We start from the raw sequence: 20,809 nt of genomic DNA, 5'->3' as shown, positions 1-20,809 counted from the left end.
CAAGCCACCTGTTGAAGAAGCTGTGCGAAGGGGTGGGAATTCAACAAGTGTTTGCATCCGTCGAGCACCCTCAGACGAATGGCCAGGTGGAGTCAGCTAATCGGGTGTTGCTGAGAGGTTTGAAGAGAAGGCTAGAGAAAGCCAAAGGAAGCTGGGCTGAGGAGGTACCCCGCATAGTCTGGGCGTACCACACCACCGAGCAGTCAGGAACCCATGAGACCCCGTTCAGCTTGGTCTATGGGAGTGATGCAATGATTCCAGTAGAGATCCAGGAGAGCTCGCCGAGATTCCAGAACTTCGTAGAGGAAGACTCGAATGAAGAGAGAAGGCTGAACCTGGATCTACTGGATGAGGTCAGGGAAGAGGCGAGATTGAAGGCTGAAGCGGTGAAGAGAAGGATTGAACGAAGATACAACTCGAAGGTGATGCCAAGACAGTTTAGAGAAGGTGACCTGGTGATGAGGAAAGCCCACCAGTACGAGATGGAGAATAAACTATCGCCCAAGTGGACGGGGCCGTTCAGAATAACCGAGGCGCTCGGGAATGGCGCCTACCGCTTAGAGACATTGGAAGGAGGGGCGATTCCTCGCACTTGGAACGCCACGCACCTGAAGTTGTATTACAGTTAAGAAGCCTTGTAAGTAAAGACAAACACGAAGTTATATTACGATGTCTCTGTTAAAACAGTTTGAAGGGGGCACTCTTTTTTCCCTAAGGAGGGTTTTTAATGAGGCCACCCAATAAAGAGAAGTTTTCAAAGTACAAGTTGTTTTAGATTGCGTGCCTGTTGTTTTCAGAAAGTTTTGAAGAAAGACCTTGTCACTTGTATGTGGCTTAAGGCAAGTTAAAGATATATTGCATGCTTTCTAAAGAGTTTTAAGTCCTCATCGTCTTTCGGCGATCGGAGGCACCAGTTAAAAGTTTTAAGTCCTCATCGTCTTTCGGCGATCGGAGGCACCAGTTAAAGTTTTAAGTCCTCATCGTCTTTCGGCGATCGGAGGCACAAGTTAAAGTTAAAGTCCTCATCGTCTTTCGGCGATCGGAGGCACCAGCTAAAAGACCTCAACGCCCTCGCGCGTCCTGAGGCGAGTTAAAGACCTCCTCGCCGTCGAGCGAGTGCAGGCGAGGAAGAGCGAAAAGTCCTCAGTGTTTCTGGGGGCGAGGAGATGTGACCCCTGGGGCAATGTAGAGGCACCAGTGAAAAGTCCTCAGTGTTTCTGGGGGCGAGAAGATGTAACCCCCGGGGCAATGTAGAGGCAAGTAAAAGACCTTCTCGCCGATGAGCGAGTTCAGGCAAGGTAAAATCCTTCTCGTCTCGAACGAGTTCAGGTATGGTGTTAAGGGTGGACGAAGTTTGGAAGGTGGTTAAGGTAGGTTCGAAGAGAACGCCTAGCGACCCGGTCTTTTGTTCTGAAGTTCAGGAGGGTAGAGAGGATCCGAAAGGCGCCTCTACCCCAGATGAAGAACAATGGCCAAGGTATGAAGCCAGAAAGAAGCTGATATCGCCAAGAGTCTTTGGCGACCGGAAAAAGTCCAAACAGGGGCGAGAAAGTTAAAAACCTGTTTTGATGAAGCAGATCGGGTAAAGCAATGCTTTAAGCCAATAGTGGAGTTAAAGTTCGTCGCTTGAAGAGTAATTTTGTGCTAAGGTTGATTGCCTTAAGATTACAAGTTGTTAAAGTGATTATTAGTCGAAGTTGAAATGGTTCGAAACAGTTAAGTACAAGATCGTGCCTACGAAATTACTAAGTCATTTCTCTGAAGTAAATTGCGCAAGGGAAGTTAAAGCAGCCAAAGAAGTTACAAGAGGAAATGCAAAGGTAATTTCATTAAGTAAATATCAGTTCGGGGTACATAAACAGAAAAAGAAAAAAAAAGTTCATTACAAAATACAAAGAGAAAGCATAAAGGTGGTGGATGGAGGAAATTGATCAGTCTTCAGCGGGAACCACCTTCCCATCCACCACCTCGTTGTTGAGGGACACCATGCTGAGATCCAGATCAGGGAATAAGCATGCGAACTGTTCCCGTGCAGCTTCGAATCCAGCAGCCAGAATTTGGGCAGAACTCAGATTAAGCTCTTCAATCTGTTTCTTGAGTTCTTCAGTTTGTTCCTTCAGCCCCTTGTTCTGCTGCTCCAGCTCGTCAACTTGCTTCTTGAGTTTCTCGTTGATTTCTTGAGCCTGGAGAAGGTCTTCAACAACCTTCCTGGATTCTGCTTGCACTTGGCCCAGTTCAGCAGCGATCTTTCCCTTCTCTGTATTGGCTTCAGCAAGTTTCGCCATGGTGTCATCCCTTTCTTTTTCCACCTTTCCCAGGAAGATCTCCCGATCAGCTGACCTTTGCTCCAGTTTCTTCACCTTGGCGGTGTCAGTTTTTATGAGAGCCTCCAAGTCAGCCACCTTGACGCGATAAGGCACGATCTTGCTCTCCAGCTCGATTTTTTCTTGAGCCAAGAGTTGTACCTTATGGCGGAGGTCGGTAGCTTCCTTGCGCGCCAACCGGAGCTCAGTGCTCATCGCATCTTCTACTCGGGAGTGTTCAACCTCCGCGAGTGTCAGATTGAAGGACAACTTCTCCACCTCAACACTCATAGTGCTATTCTCAGTTCGGAGGTTGAAGAGGTCGTCCTGGAGCTTCCTGGTGGAGCTCTCCACAGCTCTAGAGATAATGGTGGGGAAGTCTTCTGCCATCATCTTCAGTTTAGCAGAGACAGGCTCCCACATCCTCTTAACCTCGGTGGAGAGACCTGCCTGTGGAGGCGCCGGTTGGGCCTGTTGTTGGCTCTCGCCGCCACCTTCTTTAGTAGGTTGATCAGCAGGTGCTTCTTGGCGAGGTGGCGACGTCGGGGACTCAGTAATTAAGATTGGAGAGTCATGAACAACTTCATCCCCGATTGGAGCAACATCTGCGGCTGAGGCATTTGAAGGAGGACCCCCTCCAACTGTTGCACAAGGTGTGGAGGCGCTCGGGGGGTCCTCCATGAAGTTTGGCTCGGGGGCCTCAACCGCAGGTGGCGCAGATGCCAATGGAATGGCTTGGACTGGTGAAGCAGGTGGAGAAGAAGGTGCCACCATCTTCCTCTTCGTGATCAGTCCATCTTCTGTTACCTCGTCGTCTTCCTCTTCCTCCTCATGGACTACTTGGGGAGCTTTCCTCTTGGGTTTCCTGAGGACAAGCTTCTTTCTTTGGTTGGCGGATTGGGCCTCAGAGGAAGTCGGGCCCCTGGGTGGCGATCTGCCTTGAGCAGCGGCGATCTCCACCACAAAGTTTGGCACGATTTTTGAACCCGATGCCAACCCGTGGGTTCGGGCGAGCGCCCTCAGTTCAGCGAGCTTGCCCTGGCCCAACATATTATCTGCATAGAGCAAAAATGCAAGGGTTAGTTCAGAGGGAAAATGAATGCATAAGGCAATACGCAGCAAAGCAGATAAAGGGTGCTGAAAAATAAAACCAAAGTCTTGCGCACAACGCACAAGACGCCCAGAAACAGTTAACAGGAGTAAGTATTAGAACAAGAATTTAAACGTTCTAACCTATTCGAATTTCGAGTTGGTCCTCGAAGAACTCGAAGCAGATAAGTGTGGTGGTGAGGAAGGTGATGTTGGTGTCTGCCACACTCTTCCAGAAAAAACAGAGATCTCTGTCCAAAGCGCCCATGCTATCAGGACTTCTGGGTCTCCTAAAGCAGCTTTTGGACTCTTTCTTCCCCTTGTTTACCCAGTACAAGGGGAAACCGTCGAGCAAGGAAGAGTCCTTGTCGCTGGGGCGTATCTGGACGAACTTTCCCTTCCAGTCTTTATAGGATTGCTGGAAGATGGAGAGGATCGACCTCCCAGCAATCCCATTCAAGCTTACCCACGGGCGGTCTCCTGGGTGCTTGGCTTCGAAGAGAAATAAGAAGACATCTACAGATGCTGGCAACCCCAGATGGTCGCACTTGACTTGGAACGCCCGCACAAACGCCCAACTGTTGGGATGAAGCTGGGCGGCGGCGATGTTGAGCTCGGTGAGAAGCTCCCTCTCGAAGCGAGTGAAGGGAAACCTGAGTTTCACCTTCTTGAATAAGGTTGTGTAAACGAAGCAGAAGGGTCCACCGCTGTTTGCCTTGTCGTCAGCGCAAACTGGCAGGCCAGGGGGGCTAGGTAGCACTGTCATCTTCTCGTCGTGCTCCTTGTGGAATGATTGGTGAGGTTCATCCCCCTTCGTCAGTCGCAGAACTGCCCCAGCAGTGTTCACAGAAGATGTTTCCCCCAACAGGGTCGAGTTGGCCCAGGGATATAGTTTTTTGAAGTCTGGTGGGGGGACGGAGGCTCCTCCGGTGACAGGCGGAGTAGCCTGGGCCAGGTTGGGGCGGGAAGGTGCAGGCCTCTCAGCCTGAGAAGACGAAGCGCCGCGTGCTCGCGGTGGGTCGTGTGCTCGTGAGGAAGGGTTTCGTGATGAAGGAGGAGGATTTGGGGTGATCTTTGAGCGAGTCATTGTTGAAGCTGCAAAGGAAGAAGAAAAGGAAAAATGATCAGGGTTCACAGAGGCTGACTCGATCATGGAAGAAAGGTGAAAAACGAACGAACGTAGGTTCGTTGTGACGTTGACAGAGCCCTAAGTTACGAAGAAGGAGAAATCGCAAAAACAACCCACAACGTATGCACCAGACAGTTAAAGGATGATGCGAATCGGTTAAAATGCAGGAAAAACCAGTAGAAGAAGGAAAGGAAGTACCTTTTTATAATCAGGAAGGCGATGAAGAATGTTGGTGATTCAGAATGTTGAAGAACGCTGAGAGCTTTTTTGCAGAAGAGAGTTGGAGCGTTTGAGGATACGAAGAAAAGTGATGGAACAGTGGAGCGAAAATGGGTTTAAGGGTTTTTCGAAATGGGTTTGGGAAGCGCAAACGTTAACTGAAGGTAACCGTTGATGAAGCCACGTGTCGAACGATGGGGAATAATTGGTGGAGCGTCAGAGGAGCAGAAAGTGCAACCGCTTGGAATTCTGCGCCAGTGCCACGTAGATGACGTGACTCTTTTAGTCTTTTCGCTAGACAAGTCTTCGCTTAAGACTGGGGGGCTTGTGTACCGCCCTGGCAGTCGGAAGTGATGATGTGGCATCCAGCTACAGTATAGGCGTGTTGACAAGGCGCCAGGTTGGCAGAAGGGGAGGAAGTCGGGGGGCTCGTAAAGTCGCCAGTTATCAAGTTGGCGTGTTCCGATCTCCAGCATACCAGAACCGGCGATCACCGGGTTAAAGATGAAGTCGCCAGATGTAAACCCAGGCGACCAAGTGATTGGAGATCGCCAGAGCAAGCACATCGCCAGAGATGAAGGTGGTGCAGATTATGAAGGCGGCCGGCGAGACCACAGGGAAGGTATACGAAGGCACCCTAACTCGCCAGTTCCAGTAGAGATTGCACTCCCAAGTTAGCTATGCACTGGGCAGTACCATGCATAAGTAACTTAGCCAAAAAGAGAGTCAGAAGCAGCGCCCAAGTCAAGGAGGCTCCAAATGATGGCACGTGTACGACTGGATGCGAGCCACGTGTCCAGGTCTGTAACTGCCAGGAGAGAGAAAGTAACCAGGTATTTAAGGGTTCCCCAACGAACTTCTGAGGTACGCACGTTCAGATTATACTCTTTACGCTTGCGAGTTCTTGAGCATACTGTGAGAGAGAACATTGCACGGTTCCTTGAGAGTTCTAGAGTGTTCTTGCTCTTAGTATTTGGTGGTTCGGTCACTGACTTGGGCGTTGGAGTGCGATCGGCCGCAGCGGCGCCGCTCTGTTCTTTTGCAGGTTCTTGAGGTGGATCTTGAAGAAGGACGGAGGTTTGAAGCGGTGCACACGTCGATCCTTTGACGAGGCAGGTTCCAACGTTCTGGTCAACAGGCAGGATCACTTTTCAAGACACACATGAAGAAACTAACTGATTGGTTCTCTCAAACAACCGTTTGAAATGGCTTAACAACTGGCTTGAAAAGAGAGGTAAGGCACTCGAAGAAAAGCTGGAAAAATCAAAAAATGATTTTGAAAATCTAGAAAATCATTGCAAAAACTCTTCTTGCAAGTGTGACACTCTCATTTGTGAAAATTGTGAAAATCTTGAAAAGAAAGTACATTATCTTGTTAGTACTGTGGATAAGCTTTCAAAAGGAAAATCCAACTTTAAGAATGTCTTGGCATCTCAAAATTGTGTTTTTGGAAGAGCTGGATTAGGTTTTAATCCACAGAACAAGTACGATAATTTTTCAAAACTGCCAGTAAAACAACCGATTGTTAAGTCGAAACAACCAGTTGTTACATGTTTTTATTGCATGAAGAGAGGTCATTCTGTCAGATTCTGCAAAATAAGGAAATATTTTATTCCTAGAGGTTTTATGAAATGGATTCCCAAAGGTTGTGAGGTTTCAAATGATAAAAACAAATCAAATGGACCCACATTTGTAAGGGGACCAAACCTTGTTGCTTGAATTCATGTTTATGCAGGGAATCTAGAAGAAAATGAGGCTCTAAGTCATCTGATCAGGTTCTTGGAAGGAAGAGATTAACACTGGAACTGAATCAATGTTATGTACCAGTCCAAGTCTTTTCAAAAGTCAATAGAAGCTTCTTGATCACAAACAAATGACTCATAAAAGGGACCTCATAAAAGGATAAGACCTTCCTTAACTCTGCCTTTAATTTGTTAATTACTATTTCATGCTTAAAAACTCTTTCTCTGAATAATTACATCTATTTTTGAATCCTTCTCAGTCAAATACTTGAAAAACTCTATATGTCTAAAAGCTGCAGAAAAACAACCGATTGTTTCCTCGAAACAACCGATTGTTTCCTCTCTGGCAGCATTGTGAAAGAATGGATTTAATTTCTTTATGACTAGTCAAAGATCACATGCATTCAAGAACCAAACACATTGAAATAAGGCATCATTTTCTAAGGGAACACATATCTAATGGAACATGTGATATTAAGTTCATTGGTACTGATTTACAACTTGCTGATTTGTTCACAAAACCATTAGCCAAAGATAGGTTTAATTTTCTGCTTAATGAATTGGGTATTATAAATGTAAATTGTACCTAGCAGTGAAAAATTAAATCTGTTTATTCGCAATTGAATGTGTTTATTTTCTGCACTGATATGCATTGATGACTAGGAAAGAGAAATTTTGATCTTTGACTGCTTGACTGACTTAGTGGGCATTAACCTCTGTACCTTTGACGGTTTTGGTCATGGTTATGTAACCGATTTGATGGTTTGGGTGCTCAATAAGAATTTGAGTGTATGCATCGTGACCCTAAATATTTGGTGCATATTTTCAAAGATTCTCTGCACAAATTCAGAGCATAATATCTGCATGCATATCCACTCATAACTGCCATATCAATCCATTTATTCTGCTATAAATCTGTGTGAATACTTGCTACCCACATTGGCCATTCTCTTTCTATTCTCACCATTTGAAACCAAGAAAAGAATTCAGGTTCACACATGGCTTCGTCATCAAGACAAAAACATAAAAGCAAGGGAAAGAAAACCACCTCTCAAGGAGTGTTAGAAGGATGGTTCGCTGGAAATGAAGAAGGCATCAATGCCTACATTCATGAAACAAGCAGGAAGCAGATCAACATACCCAAGGTGCTGGATTTCAACTGGCTGAAATCTGAAAAACTGGTAGAAACAAGGGTTGTGTTGAAGCACTGGAATTAACGGGTAATGTTTATCCTGACTTGGTTAAGGTGTTTTATACTAACCTCACATTGGATGGGAAGAATGTTGTCTCTTATGTGAAAGGAATTAAGATGAAGATCACAAGTGAGGTGTGGAACTCTGTGGCTGGAATAAAATATGCTGGACTGAAAGTAGGGAAGGGAAATACCAGTGGAATTTCAAAATTCAACAAGCTGCAATATTATAAGAGTTGCATGAAGAATCCTACAGAGAGTATAAACAGGTTCCCTGCAGGGCATTTGAACCTCACTCCACGTCTAGTTGCATACATCATAGCTTGGCAACTGATTCCTAGAGGGACAAACCATGCTGTCTTACATGAAGAGGATCTCATTCTCCTATATTGCATCATGAACCAGATTAAGGTAAACTGGGTGTTCATTGTCAATGAACACATGCTCAAGTCAAAAAGGTTGGCTGATTACAGATTTCCCTATGCTATTCTTGTTTCCAAATTAATTGATTACTTTGGTGTTGATGTTACAAATGAGAGAAATGACCCTATCAAAGCTGTAAGTGAGATTGATACTTCAACTCTCACCAAAATGGGTTTTCACAAAATTGAAAACAAGTGGGTGGTTCTCAAGGAGAAGGACACTCAAGCAGAACATGAGGATGAGGATGAAGCTGTTCCTATGGATGATGACTCACCTGCTGCCCAATCTGAACACGAGGAAGTTGCTGCAAATGCCATAGTTGCCTATCAAAGTCCAGAATACCGTGGAGAACCAATGTCTATGTTTGAGAGGCAAGTGTTGTACCGTCTTGATGTCATGTCTGCAGAACAAAGGGCACACTTTGAGGCTACTCATGCAAGGTTCCAACACCTTGATAATCAGATTGAAGGAGTTCAGGCACAGCTTGCAGAGCTTTACTACAAGGATCAGTAGTTTTCTGCTTTTAATGCTTTCTTTATCAGTTTTAAAGTTTCTGTAATGTTGAACAATTTGGTTTTCTGTTTCTGAACTATTATGATTGTGGTTTCTGCTCTATATCCCTTTATTCCCTATGCTTATATGTTGTTTGATGAATCCAAAGGGGGAGAAAAATAGCTCACCATGCTAGGTGAAGCTAGCTGAAACAGGGAGTTAATTCTGCACTTTAAAACCATGTCTTATGCTATGCAATACTGCTGTTTTTTTTCTGGTTTAAAATCTGGTGCAATTCTGGTTTAAAATCTGGTGCAAGTACTTAAAGCAACAAAGCTATGAGGTTAGCTATGGGGATTTGTCTCCATCAAACAGGGGGAGATTGTTGAAGATGGTTGCTGCCCCTTCAAGATTGTGTTTGATGAAGACCTATATGTAGTGTTTGATGAAGACTTTTATGTACTTTTCATGTATTTTTGCTTTGCTTTAAGTATGTCTAAGTTAGTGCTTAGAGGTTGTCTAAGAGTAGCTTTTTGCTGAGTAACTCACCTCATAACCACTGGCCATGTGTTAAGAACAAGCATAAGTTTTCTTAAACTGTTTTTCACATGTTTTACACAAAAACACGTTTTACTGCATAAAAATAAATCTGTTCTTTTCTAAATAAACAGATTCATTTTCTTCACTGATGCCTTGGCTAAAGTCTTGTAAAAATTTGATTTTGTGCATCAGGTATTTTGACTAAGTCTTCTTCTTTTCAAAACGACTGAGTTTTAAATAGTTAAACTTTCTCTGTTTTCGTTTTGAAAAATAAATCTGTTCATCTGTAAATGAATAGATTCTTTTTGCCTCTGGTGCCATGTCAAGCTTAAACGTTTTTCAATTTTAGCTCAGCACCAGAATGGTTGACTAAGTCTCCTCACTTAACAAATTCTCTAACTGCCTTTGAAAATAAATCAGTTCATTTTATTTTCAATCTGTTCATTTTATAACAGCTTTAACTGTTTTTCAAAATTCTGTTATAAGCTGGCTTTCTATAAAATGCAAACTTGTTTCTGAGTTTAATAACGATTCAAACAGTTCATACATTTGCAAAAAAAACAAGTTTTGACAGCAGAGAGTTAAGTGATTTCAAAGGATTAGCATTTGTTCTTCAAAGATTTCAAAAATCACAAAGTGCTTGTTCTTGGTTTGGTTCCAAAAGCTTGGTGTGAGGTGCAGCTACTGTTCTAGCAATCTTGCCTACTGGTTTAAGGTAAATCTGTGTATCCTCAATCAGGTGTAGTCGTTTCACATCTCTTTCTTGTAATAGTTTGGTTGAACACTCTTCTTGATAGGTGTTCTTGAAGAGTGGGTGTGTGTATGCTGAAATAGGTTTTTTCAGCAAGAGTACCTAAGTTCTTGTAGGTTTCAAGAACAGTGGGAATTGTACTTGGTGGTACTGTATGTTAGTGATTTCCACCTGTTGTTGGTGAAGATTGGATGTAGCTCAGGTTGAGTGAACCAGTATAATTGCTTGTGTTCATTCTCTCTCACTCTCTGCAATTTCGTTTCTGCATAATTGATAAAACAGCAAAGAAATAAATCTGTTCAATTGAAAATAAATCTGTTCTTTCTGGGCACTGTGCATACTGTTCTTGATTTCTGAAAAAGTTGTTTTAATCTGATAAGAACATATAAAATCTGCTAAAAGCCATTGGAACAGATTGACTGTGATAGGCTGCTCAAGAAACTGTCAATGCTATTAATTGAACCTTAAACAATTGCTTAAAGTTGAAGCTTGCTGTTCTGTAATTCATTGCTCTTAATTTCTGGAAAATTGCTTGACATCAAGAAGAACACTCATAGTCTGTTAAAAGTCATTGGAACAGGTTGTTTGCAAAGGTCACTCAATTAACTAGCATGCTATCAATTGAATCTTAATCACTTGCTTGAAATTAAAGCTTGCTGTTTTGTGTTTCACTGTTTTCCAAATCTGATATCTGTGTGTGTGCATCTGGAAACTCTCACTGCATAATCTTGTGATTAATCTTGCTGTATTAAAAGCGTTTCAAACAGGAAAACAGTGCTGAAATAAATCTGTTCATTTTCACATAAATCGATTTATTTTCTGTAAAACTGGGTTAAACATTGTTTCTGCGAGAAAGTTTTAAAAGGTCAATTCACCCCCCCCTCTTGAACTTTGGCACTATTAAACCCAACAATTGGTATCAAAAGCTAGGACTTGTATTTTAATCAAGTTTATCTGTAATAATGTCTGAGTTTAATGTGCTTTTTGCTGAAGGTTCTGCTGTTAATAGACCACCTATGTTTAATGGAATGAATTATGCATTTTGGAAAGTTAGAATGAGAATTTTTATGGAATCCATTGATGCATTAATTTGGGAAGCTGTGGTCAATGGACCTTATGTGCCAATGCAGGTTGTCAAGGATGAACAAGTGGAAAAGCCAAGATCAGAATGGAATGAGACCGAAAGGAGGAAGGCTCAACATGATCTTGTGGCCAAGAACATCATAACCTCTGCATTGACAATGGATGAGTTCTTCAGGATATCTCAATGTAAGTCAGCTAAGGAGATGTGGGAAGTCTTAGAAGTGACTCATGAAGGTACTGAAGATGTGAAAAGGTCAAGGAAACATGCACTCATCCAAGAATATGAGCTGTTCAGAATGCAACCCGAGGAGAGCATTGCTGATGTGCAGAAGAGATTCACCCACATTGTGAATCACCTCACTGGCTTGGGAAAAGAATTTGACAGAGAGGAGCTCAACATAAAGATATTGAAGTGCCTCGACAGAAGCTGGCAACCAAAGGTGACAGCTATGTCTGAAAGCCGTGATCTGTCAAAATTGGGAACTGCTGCACTGTTTGGAAAGCTGATGGAGCATGAGCTAGAGCTTAAAAGACTTAAAGAGAAGGAAACAACAGAGAGAAAACCCAAAGGGCTTGCACTGAAAGCAACTGAATTGGATGAGATCAAGGAAGAAAAAGAAGATGCTGAAGATGATGCACAATCAGCCTTCTTACAAAAAGATTCAGCAAATTCCTGAGGAAGAAAAGCAAAAATAGGAACCAGCAGAAAAGAAGGTATCCTAAACCCAATGATTCAAATTCCTCTAAATATACTTGCTTTGGATGTGGCAAAACAGGGCATATCAAAACAGATTGTCCAGACAATCAAACAAGGGACAAATCTGCCAGCAAGAAATTTGAAAGGAACAAAGGAAGAAGAGCCTACATCTCATGGGAGGAAAATGAAGTATCCTCAACTAGCAGCTCTTCAACAGAAGATGAGGAGAATAATTTGTGCTTCATGATGAAGGATGAGGAGTCAAGCTCTGAATCAGTAAGTAATTTTTCTGCTGATTCTGATAACTATGATGATTTGCTTGTTGCCTTCAAGGAAACACATGAGGAAGCCAATAGGCTAGCTGTAATATGCAATAAGCTGCAAAAGGTAAATAATGTGCTTGCACCTAAAGTAAAAACACTTGAGGAAGAATTGCATAAGGCCAAAACAGATTTGGTAAGCCTTGAACTGACTTGCTTGCATGCCTCTATTAAAAACTGTGAAAATTGCAAAAGATTGGAAAAACAAGTGGAATATTTGCTGAAAACCCTTTCCAATTTCACCAAGGGCAGAGAAAACCTTGAGTCTCTCCTTGGATCACAGAATGTTGTTTTCAATAAGAATGGACTTGGTTATACCCCTTGAAATACAACCAATGTCAAAAAGCTTTCAAGTTTTTTTGTTCCAGCAAAATCAGTTTTTTCAGCTTTTAACAGTGGCAAAAAGGCATCTCATGTAACCTATTTTTACTGCATGAAATCTGGTCATACATCTAGGTCTTGCATTGCTAGAAAACATCTTGTGCCTAAGAACTTAGCTAAATGGCTACCAAAGAGAAGGTGTTAATCTGTGCTGGACCCTATACTGAAAAGGGTACCATTTGTATATTTTTATTCTGTTTTGCAGATTGGAAGCAAGAAAACCAGTGGTACTTGGACAGTGGCTGTTCCAAGCATATGACTGGAGATCTTACAAAATTCACTAGCTTGAAGCTCAAAGCAGAAGGACATGTGACCTATGGTGATAATAACCGAGGGAGGATTTTGGGCAGAGGAACTGTTGGAACAGGGAATTCAACAACCATTGAGAATGTGCTGTATGTAGAAGGACTTAAGCATAGTCTTCTCAGCATAAGTCAGCTTTGTGACAAAGGATACAAAGTGAATTTTGAGTCAAGTGGCTGCACAATCTCAAGTAATTCATCTAGTAAGGCACTGTTTACTGGTAAGAGAGTGAATAACATTTACTTGTTGAATATCATGGAAACTAACTCTTCAAATGAGTGCTTGCTGTCCAGAAGTGATGAGTCTTGGTTGTGGCACAGGAGGTTAGCTCACATACACACAAATCACTTGAATAAATTGAAATCTAAAGATTTAGTTTCTGGTTTACCTAACATTAAATTTCAGGACAACAGGCTTTGTGATGCTTGTGTGAAAGGTAAACAAATCAAATCCTCTTTCAAGTTAAAGGATATTGTCTCTACAAAAAATCCATTGGATGTGTTACATATGGACTTATTTGGTCCATCTAGAGTTGCTAGCTTGGCTGGAAATTTGTATGCTTTAGTTGTTGTGGATGATTACTCTAGATTTACATGGACTCTATTTCTTGCACATAAACATGATGCTTATTCTGCCTTTAAGAGATTAGCAAAAATTCTGCAAAATGAAAATGGTTGCTGCATTAAATCAATTCGAAGTGATCATGGGGGGGAGTTTCAAAATGCTAAGTTTGAGAGGTTCTGTGAGAAGCATGAGATAGCTCATACCTTTTCAGCCCTAGGACACCCCAACAAAATGGTGTAGTTGAAAGGAAAAATAGATCACTAGAGGAACTTGCTAGAACTATGTTAAATGAATCTAAGCTTCCTAAGTATTTTTGGGCTGATGCTGTTTATACTGCAGGTTATGTCTTAAATAGGACCTTAATAAGACCAATTCTTAAGAAAACCCCATATGAATTGTATAAGGGCAGAAAACCTAGTGTGAGTCACCTTAGAGTATTTGGGTGTAAATACTTTGTATTGAATAATGGCAAAGAAAATCTTGGTAAGTTTGATGCTAAATCTGATGAAGGTGTGCACATTGGTTATGCTTTGAATGGTCATGCATATAGAGTCTTCAATAAAAGGTTGCTCATAGTAGAAGAATCAATGCATGTTGTTTTTGATGAAACTGATCATAGCCTATCTAAAACTGCTGATGACCTTGACAGTAATGAATTTAAATCTGTTTTAAATCAAAATGAATCGATTCATTTTGATACTGCTGATACACATGCTATACAAGAATCTACTGCAGCTGCAGGTTTGCCAAAAGAGTGGAAAACCCCAAGAGACTTAACCCTTGATAATGTCATTGGGAACATTGAGAAAGGAGTGTCAACTAGAAAATCCTTGAACAATTTCTGTGAAGCAATGGCTTTTGTATCTCAAGTTGAACCCAAGAATTTGAATGAAGCTCTCAAGGACAGCAACTGGATTTTAGCTATGCAAGAGGAACTGAATCAGTTTGCTCTTAATGAGGTCTGGACTCTTGTTCCTAGAATACCTGAGATGAATGTTATTGGAACAAAATGGGTATTTAGAAACAAAATGGATGAGCATGGAGTGATCACCAGAAACAAGGCTAGGCTTGTAGCTAAAGGGTACAATCAAGAAGAAGGAATAGACTATGATGAGACATATGCACCAGTGGCTCGGTTAGAAGCTGTTAGACTGCTGCTTGCCTTTTCCTGCATCAAAGGGTTCAAGCTATTTCAAATGGACGTGAAGAGTGCCTTTCTAAATGGCTATATAAATGAAGAGGTATTTGTCTCACAACCACCAGGTTTTGAAGACCATCAACATCCAGAATATGTGTTCAAACTCCAAAAGGCTCTCTATGGACTCAAGCAAGCTCCTAGGCAATGGTATGAGAGGCTAAGTGATTTTCTAACCTCACAAGGCTATGACAGAGGCACATCAGATAAGACCTTGTTCATTAAGAAGAAAGGAGATGACTCAATTCTAGTCCAAGTATATGTGGATGACATCATTTTTGGATCAAACAATGGAGAATTGTGTGAAGCTTTCGTGAAAGTCATGAAGAGTGAGTTTGAAATGTCAATGATGGGTGAGTTGAACTATTTTCTAGGTTTGCAGGTCAAACAACTCAAGGATGGCATTTTCTTGAGTCAAGCAAAGTATTGCAAGGATTTGCTGAAGAAATTTGAAATGGACAAGTGTAAACCAATCAGCACACCCTTCTCAACAAGCTGTCATTTGGATCATGATGAAGCTGGAATTTCTGTTGATGAAACCAAATACAGAGGACTCATAGGATCACTGTTGTATCTTACTGCCAGCAGGCCAGATATAATGTTTGCAGTGTGCATGTGTGCAAGGTTTCAATCTGCTCCTAAAGAATCACACTACAATGCTGTCAAAAGGATTTTGAAGTATTTGCAAGGAACTAAAGAAGTTGGCTTGTGGTATCCAGGTAATATTTCATTAAGCTTAACTGGTTATTCTGATTCAGATTTTGCAGGTTGCAAAATTGACAGGAAGAGCACAAGTGGAACCTGTCATTTGCTTGGATCAAGCTTGATCTCATGGCAATGCAAAAAGCAGGCTTGTGTAGCTCTTTCCACTGCTGAAGCAGAATACATTGCAGCAGGGAGTTGCTGTGCTCAAACTATATGGCTAAGACAACAATTGAAGATTTTGGTATCTTACTTAACCATATACCTCTGCTGTGTGATAATACAAGTGCAATCACCTTAACCAAAAATCCTGTCATGCATTCAAGAACCAAACACATTGAAATAAGGCATCATTTTCTAAGGGAACACATATCTAATGGAACATGTGATATTAAGTTCATTGGTACTGATTTACAACTTGCTGATTTGTTCACAAAACCATTAGCCAAAGATAGGTTTAATTTTCTGCTTAATGAATTGGGTATTATAAATGTAAATTGTACCTAGCAGTGAAAAATTAAATCTGTTTATTCGCAATTGAATGTGTTTATTTTCTGCACTGATATGCATTGATGACTAGGAAAGAGAAATTTTGATCTTTGACTGCTTGACTGACTTAGTGGGCATTAACCTCTGTACCTTTGATGGTTTTGGTCATGGTTATGTAACCGATTTGATGGTTTGGGTGCTCAATAAGAATTTGAGTGTATGCATCGTGACCCTAAATATTTGGTGCATATTTTCAAAGATTCTCTGCACAAATTCAGAGCATAATATCTTCATGCATATCCACTCATAACTGCCATATCAATCCATTTATTCTGCTATAAATCTGTGTGAATACTTGCTACCCACATTGGCCATTCTCTTTCTATTCTCACCATTTGAAACCAAGAAAAGAATTCAGGTTCACACATGGCTTCGTCATCAAGACAAAAACATAAAAGCAAGGGAAAGAAAACCACCTCTCAAGGAGTGTTAGAAGGATGGTTCGCTGGAAATGAAGAAGGCATCAATGCCTACATTCATGAAACAAGCAGGAAGCAGATCAACATACCCAAGGTGCTGGATTTCAACTGGCTGAAATCTGAAAAACTGGTAGAAACAAGGGTTGTGTTGAAGCACTGGAATTAACGGGTAATGTTTATCCTGACTTGGTTAAGGTGTTTTATACTAACCTCACATTGGATGGGAAGAATGTTGTCTCTTATGTGAAAGGAATTAAGATGAAGATCACAAGTGAGGTGTGGAACTCTGTGGCTGGAATAAAATATGCTGGACTGAAAGTAGGGAAGGGAAATACCAGTGGAATTTCAAAATTCAACAAGCTGCAATATTATAAGAGTTGCATGAGGAATCCTACAGAGAGTATAAACAGGTTCCATGCAGGGCATTTGAACCTCACTCCACGTCTAGTTGCATACATCATAGCTTGGCAACTGATTCCTAGAGGGACAAACCATGCTGTCTTACATGAAGAGGATCTCATTCTCCTATATTGCATCATGAACCAGATTAAGGTAAACTGGGTGTTCATTGTCAATGAACACATGCTCAAGTCAAAAAGGTTGGCTGATTACAGATTTCCCTATGCTATTCTTGTTTCCAAATTAATTGATTACTTTGGTGTTGATGTTACAAATGAGAGAAATGACCCTATCAAAGCTGTAAGTGAGATTGATACTTCAACTCTCACCAAAATGGGTTTTCACAAAATTGAAAACAAGTGGGTGGTTCTCAAGGAGAAGGACACTCAAGCAGAACATGAGGATGAGGATGAAGCTGTTCCTATGGATGATGACTCACCTGCTGCCCAATCTGAACACGAGGAAGTTGCTGCAAATGCCATAGTTGCCTATCAAAGTCCAGAATACCGTGGAGAACCAATGTCTATGTTTGAGAGGCAAGTGTTGTACCGTCTTGATGTCATGTCTGCAGAACAAAGGGCACACTTTGAGGCTACTCATGCAAGGTTCCAACACCTTGATAATCAGATTGAAGGAGTTCAGGCACAGCTTGCAGAGCTTTACTACAAGGATCAGTAGTTTTCTGCTTTTAATGCTTTCTTTATCAGTTTTAAAGTTTCTGTAATGTTGAACAATTTGGTTTTCTGTTTCTGAACTATTATGATTGTGGTTTCTGCTCTATATCCCTTTATTCCCTATGCTTATATGTTGTTTGATGAATCCAAAGGGGGAGAAAAATAGCTCACCATGCTAGGTGAAGCTAGCTGAAACAGGGAGTTAATTCTGCACTTTAAAACCATGTCTTATGCTATGCAATACTGCTGTTTTTTTTCTGGTTTAAAATCTGGTGCAATTCTGGTTTAAAATCTGGTGCAAGTACTTAAAGCAACAAAGCTATGAGGTTAGCTATGGGGATTTGTCTCCATCAAACAGGGGGAGATTGTTGAAGATGGTTGCTGCCCCTTCAAGATTGTGTTTGATGAAGACCTATATGTAGTGTTTGATGAAGACTTTTATGTACTTTTCATGTATTTTTGCTTTGCTTTAAGTATGTCTTAGTTAGTGCTTAGAGGTTGTCTAAGAGTAGCTTTTTGCTGAGTAACTCACCTCATAACCACTGGCCATGTGTTAAGAACAAGCATAAGTTTTCTTAAACTGTTTTTCACATGTTTTACACAAAAACACGTTTTACTGCATAAAAATAAATCTGTTCTTTTCTAAATAAACAGATTCATTTTCTTCACTGATGCCTTGGCTAAAGTCTTGTAAAAATTTGATTTTGTGCATCAGGTATTTTGACTAAGTCTTCTTCTTTTCAAAACGACTGAGTTTTAAATAGTTAAACTTTCTCTGTTTTCGTTTTGAAAAATAAATCTGTTCATCTGTAAATGAATAGATTCTTTTTGCCTCTGGTGCCATGTCAAGCTTAAACGTTTTTCAATTTTAGCTCAGCACCAGAATGGTTGACTAAGTCTCCTCACTTAACAAATTCTCTAACTGCCTTTGAAAATAAATCAGTTCATTTTATTTTCAATCTGTTCATTTTATAACAGCTTTAACTGTTTTTCAAAATTCTGTTATAAGCTGGCTTTCTATAAAATGCAAACTTGTTTCTGAGTTTAATAACGATTCAAACAGTTCATACATTTGCAAAAAAAACAAGTTTTGACAGCAGAGAGTTAAGTGATTTCAAAGGATTAGCATTTGTTCTTCAAAGATTTCAAAAATCACAAAGTGCTTGTTCATGGTTTGGTTCCAAAAGCTTGGTGTGAGGTGCAGCTACTGTTCTAGCAATCTTGCCTACTGGTTTAAGGCAAATCTGTGTATCCTCAATCAGGTGTATTCGTTTCACATCTCTTTCTTGTAATAGTTTGGTTGAACACTCTTCTTGATAGGTGTTCTTGAAGAGTGGGTGTGTGTGTATGCTGAAATAGGTTTTTTCAGCAAGAGTACCTAAGTTCTTGTAGGTTTCAAGAACAGTGGGAATTGTACTTGGTGGTACTGTATGTTAGTGATTTCCACCTGTTGTTGGTGAAGACTGGATGTAGCTCAGGTTGAGTGAACCAGTATAATTGCTTGTGTTCATTCTCTCTCACTCTCTGCAATTTCGTTTCTGCATAATTGATAAAACAGCAAAGAAATAAATCTGTTCAATTGAAAATAAATTTGTTCTTTCTGGGCACTGTGCATACTGTTCTTGATTTCTGAAAAAGTTGTTTTAATCTGATAAGAACATATAAAATCTGCTAAAAGCCATTGGAACAGATTGACTGTGATAGGCTGCTCAAGAAACTGTCAATGCTATTAATTGAACCTTAAACAATTGCTTAAAGTTGAAGCTTGCTGTTCTGTAATTCATTGCTCTTAATTTCTGGAAAATTGCTTGACATCAAGAAGAACACTCATAGTCTGTTAAAAGCCATTGGAACAGGTTGTTTGCAAAGGTCACTCAATTAACTAGCATGCTATCAATTGAATCTTAATCACTTGCTTGAAATTAAAGCTTGCTGTTTTGTGTTTCACTGTTTTCCAAATCTGATATCTGTGTGTGTGCATCTGGAAACTCTCACTGCATAATCTTGTGATTAATCTTGCTGTATTAAAAGCGTTTCAAACAGGAAAACAGTGCTGAAATAAATCTGTTCATTTTCACATAAATCGATTTATTTTCTGTAAAACTGGTTAAACATTGTTTCTGCGAGAAAGTTTTAAAAGGTCAATTCACCCCCCCTCTTGAACTTTGGCACTATTAAACCCAACACATAGCCTTGGCTTGGGTGGCCATTTCCCCCTCCATCCGCTCCATCTTGTCAGCCTGCTCACAGCAACGGTCCTTCAAGTCCTTTTGAACTTCTGCATCAGCTTTGACCAATTCCTGAAGGCCCGTTATATGAACTTGGAGGGCGACTTCCCGAGTATAAAAGTCAGCCTGGAGCTCCAATGCCTCTGCCAGTTGCCTCTCAGCTTCTGCTTTGGACTCTTGAGCCCGCTTCAAGGAAGTTTGGTAAGCTTCGTTCTGGCGCCCAGGGTTCTTTTCTCCTCCTCCAGAGTAGTCGCCTTTGTTTCCAAGGCCTGGAGAGTTTGAGCTTGCAGGACCGCGTTTCTGGCCTGGGCGCACCATTCAAGGGCCACCGCCAAGAAGGCCCCAAGTAGAAAGGCATGCCTTCCTTCCTGTCGGTACCCTCTGGCATAGTTCCGCCACTGAAGCCCCTCATCAGATGCATGATTGGAGGAGGGATGGCGATGAAATCGAGGGTGGCAGCGACGGGAGTAGGGGAAGCAGTGACTTCTGCCGGCGGCGGAGGCGGGGCAGATTCGGCGCCTTCGCCCCCTTCCTCTTGGAGTGTCGTGGGGGGAAGTGAGGTCGCACTTGGGGGGTTGTCCATGAAGGAGTTCCCTCCCTGGGGCGACGCCTCTACCAGAAGAGGAACCCGCGTAGATTTTCTCCTCTTGAAAGGTGCCACACCTTCCGAGTCCTCATCATCTGATAAAATCTCCAAGACCCGTTTCCCTTTGTCAAGGGGGGTTGGAGTCGGTGACGAGGCCGTGGCTAGGGGAACGGCGGCGATGGGCGGAGGAGAGCTGGGAGTTGGAAGCGCCTCGGGACTATGTGGAGATGATGGAGATGAGCTTAAAGGAGCTTCGGCAGTGACCGGAGGTGGCGGTGACAGAGTTGGTTGGGGGATCGGAGCAGTAGCAGGGACGGAGGAGGCGCTCGCCTTGGCGGCACGAGCCTCCTTCATTGCTCTCGCCAGCATCATCCTTTTAGAGGCGTCCATCACCGATCCTACATCAAAACAGACCAAGCAGCAGAAATTAGGACCAAAGCAGCTATGCAAAATTACAATACACATAGAGGCGTGAGATGCAAGTCACATGGCACAATATAAAACGAGTAGAATAGTCTGGGGGAACAAACATCCGGTAGCAGGGTGTTCACAACAAGAAGGATGAGGGGAGAGTCCCCTTACCAAAGTAGGTGGTCAGGGCGTGAGCATTGTACTCGCTAGCAACAAGCTTCAAGGTATCAAAAACGATCCCCAGCCCGGCCAAGGCTTTGCTTACCTCCCTGTCAGCGGGATATAGCTCTTCCAGGGTTTTGGCCCTGAGCAGTTTAGGGCGCTCCGTCCAGTAAAGGGGGAAGCCATCCAAGGCTGTGGGATCGTGCTTAGCGCTGCACACTCTAAAGAATTTCCCCTTCCAGTTTTTGTAAGAGTT

The 20,809-nt window shown here is 41.9% G+C and overlaps 1 protein-coding gene across 1 annotated transcript; it reads right to left on the bottom strand.

Annotated features, from left to right (window-relative positions):
• Positions 1-1,931: 1,931 nt before the first annotated feature.
• On the bottom strand, positions 1,932-20,370 carry LOC137834222 (uncharacterized). The gene is made up of 3 exons (XM_068642283.1): positions 20,058-20,370; positions 2,750-3,358; positions 1,932-2,035 (listed from the first exon to the last, which is right to left on the bottom strand). Exons 1-3 carry the CDS (start codon positions 20,368-20,370, stop codon positions 1,932-1,934), a joined length of 1,026 nt encoding a protein of 341 aa, XP_068498384.1.
• Positions 20,371-20,809: the final 439 nt, after the last annotated feature.

Source organism: Phaseolus vulgaris, chromosome 5, assembly GCF_000499845.2.
Source record: "Phaseolus vulgaris cultivar G19833 chromosome 5, P. vulgaris v2.0, whole genome shotgun sequence".
NCBI classification, from domain to species: Eukaryota; Viridiplantae; Streptophyta; class Magnoliopsida; order Fabales; family Fabaceae; genus Phaseolus; species Phaseolus vulgaris.
Note: the sequence above shows the minus strand (reverse complement) of the source record. Positions and strands in the feature narration are given on the sequence as shown.

Coding starts and splice junctions, on each gene's coding strand:
- LOC137834222 (XM_068642283.1), bottom strand. CDS start 20,370: ATGGACGCCTCTAAAAGGATGATGCTGGCGAGAGCAATGAAGGAGGCT. Junction 3,359..20,057: donor AGATGATGAGGACTCGGAAG/GTGTGGCACCTT, acceptor TGCTCTATGCAG/ATAATATGTTGGGCCAGGGC. Junction 2,036..2,749: donor ACCGGCGCCTCCACAGGCAG/GTCTCTCCACCG, acceptor CTGGATTCGAAG/CTGCACGGGAACAGTTCGCA.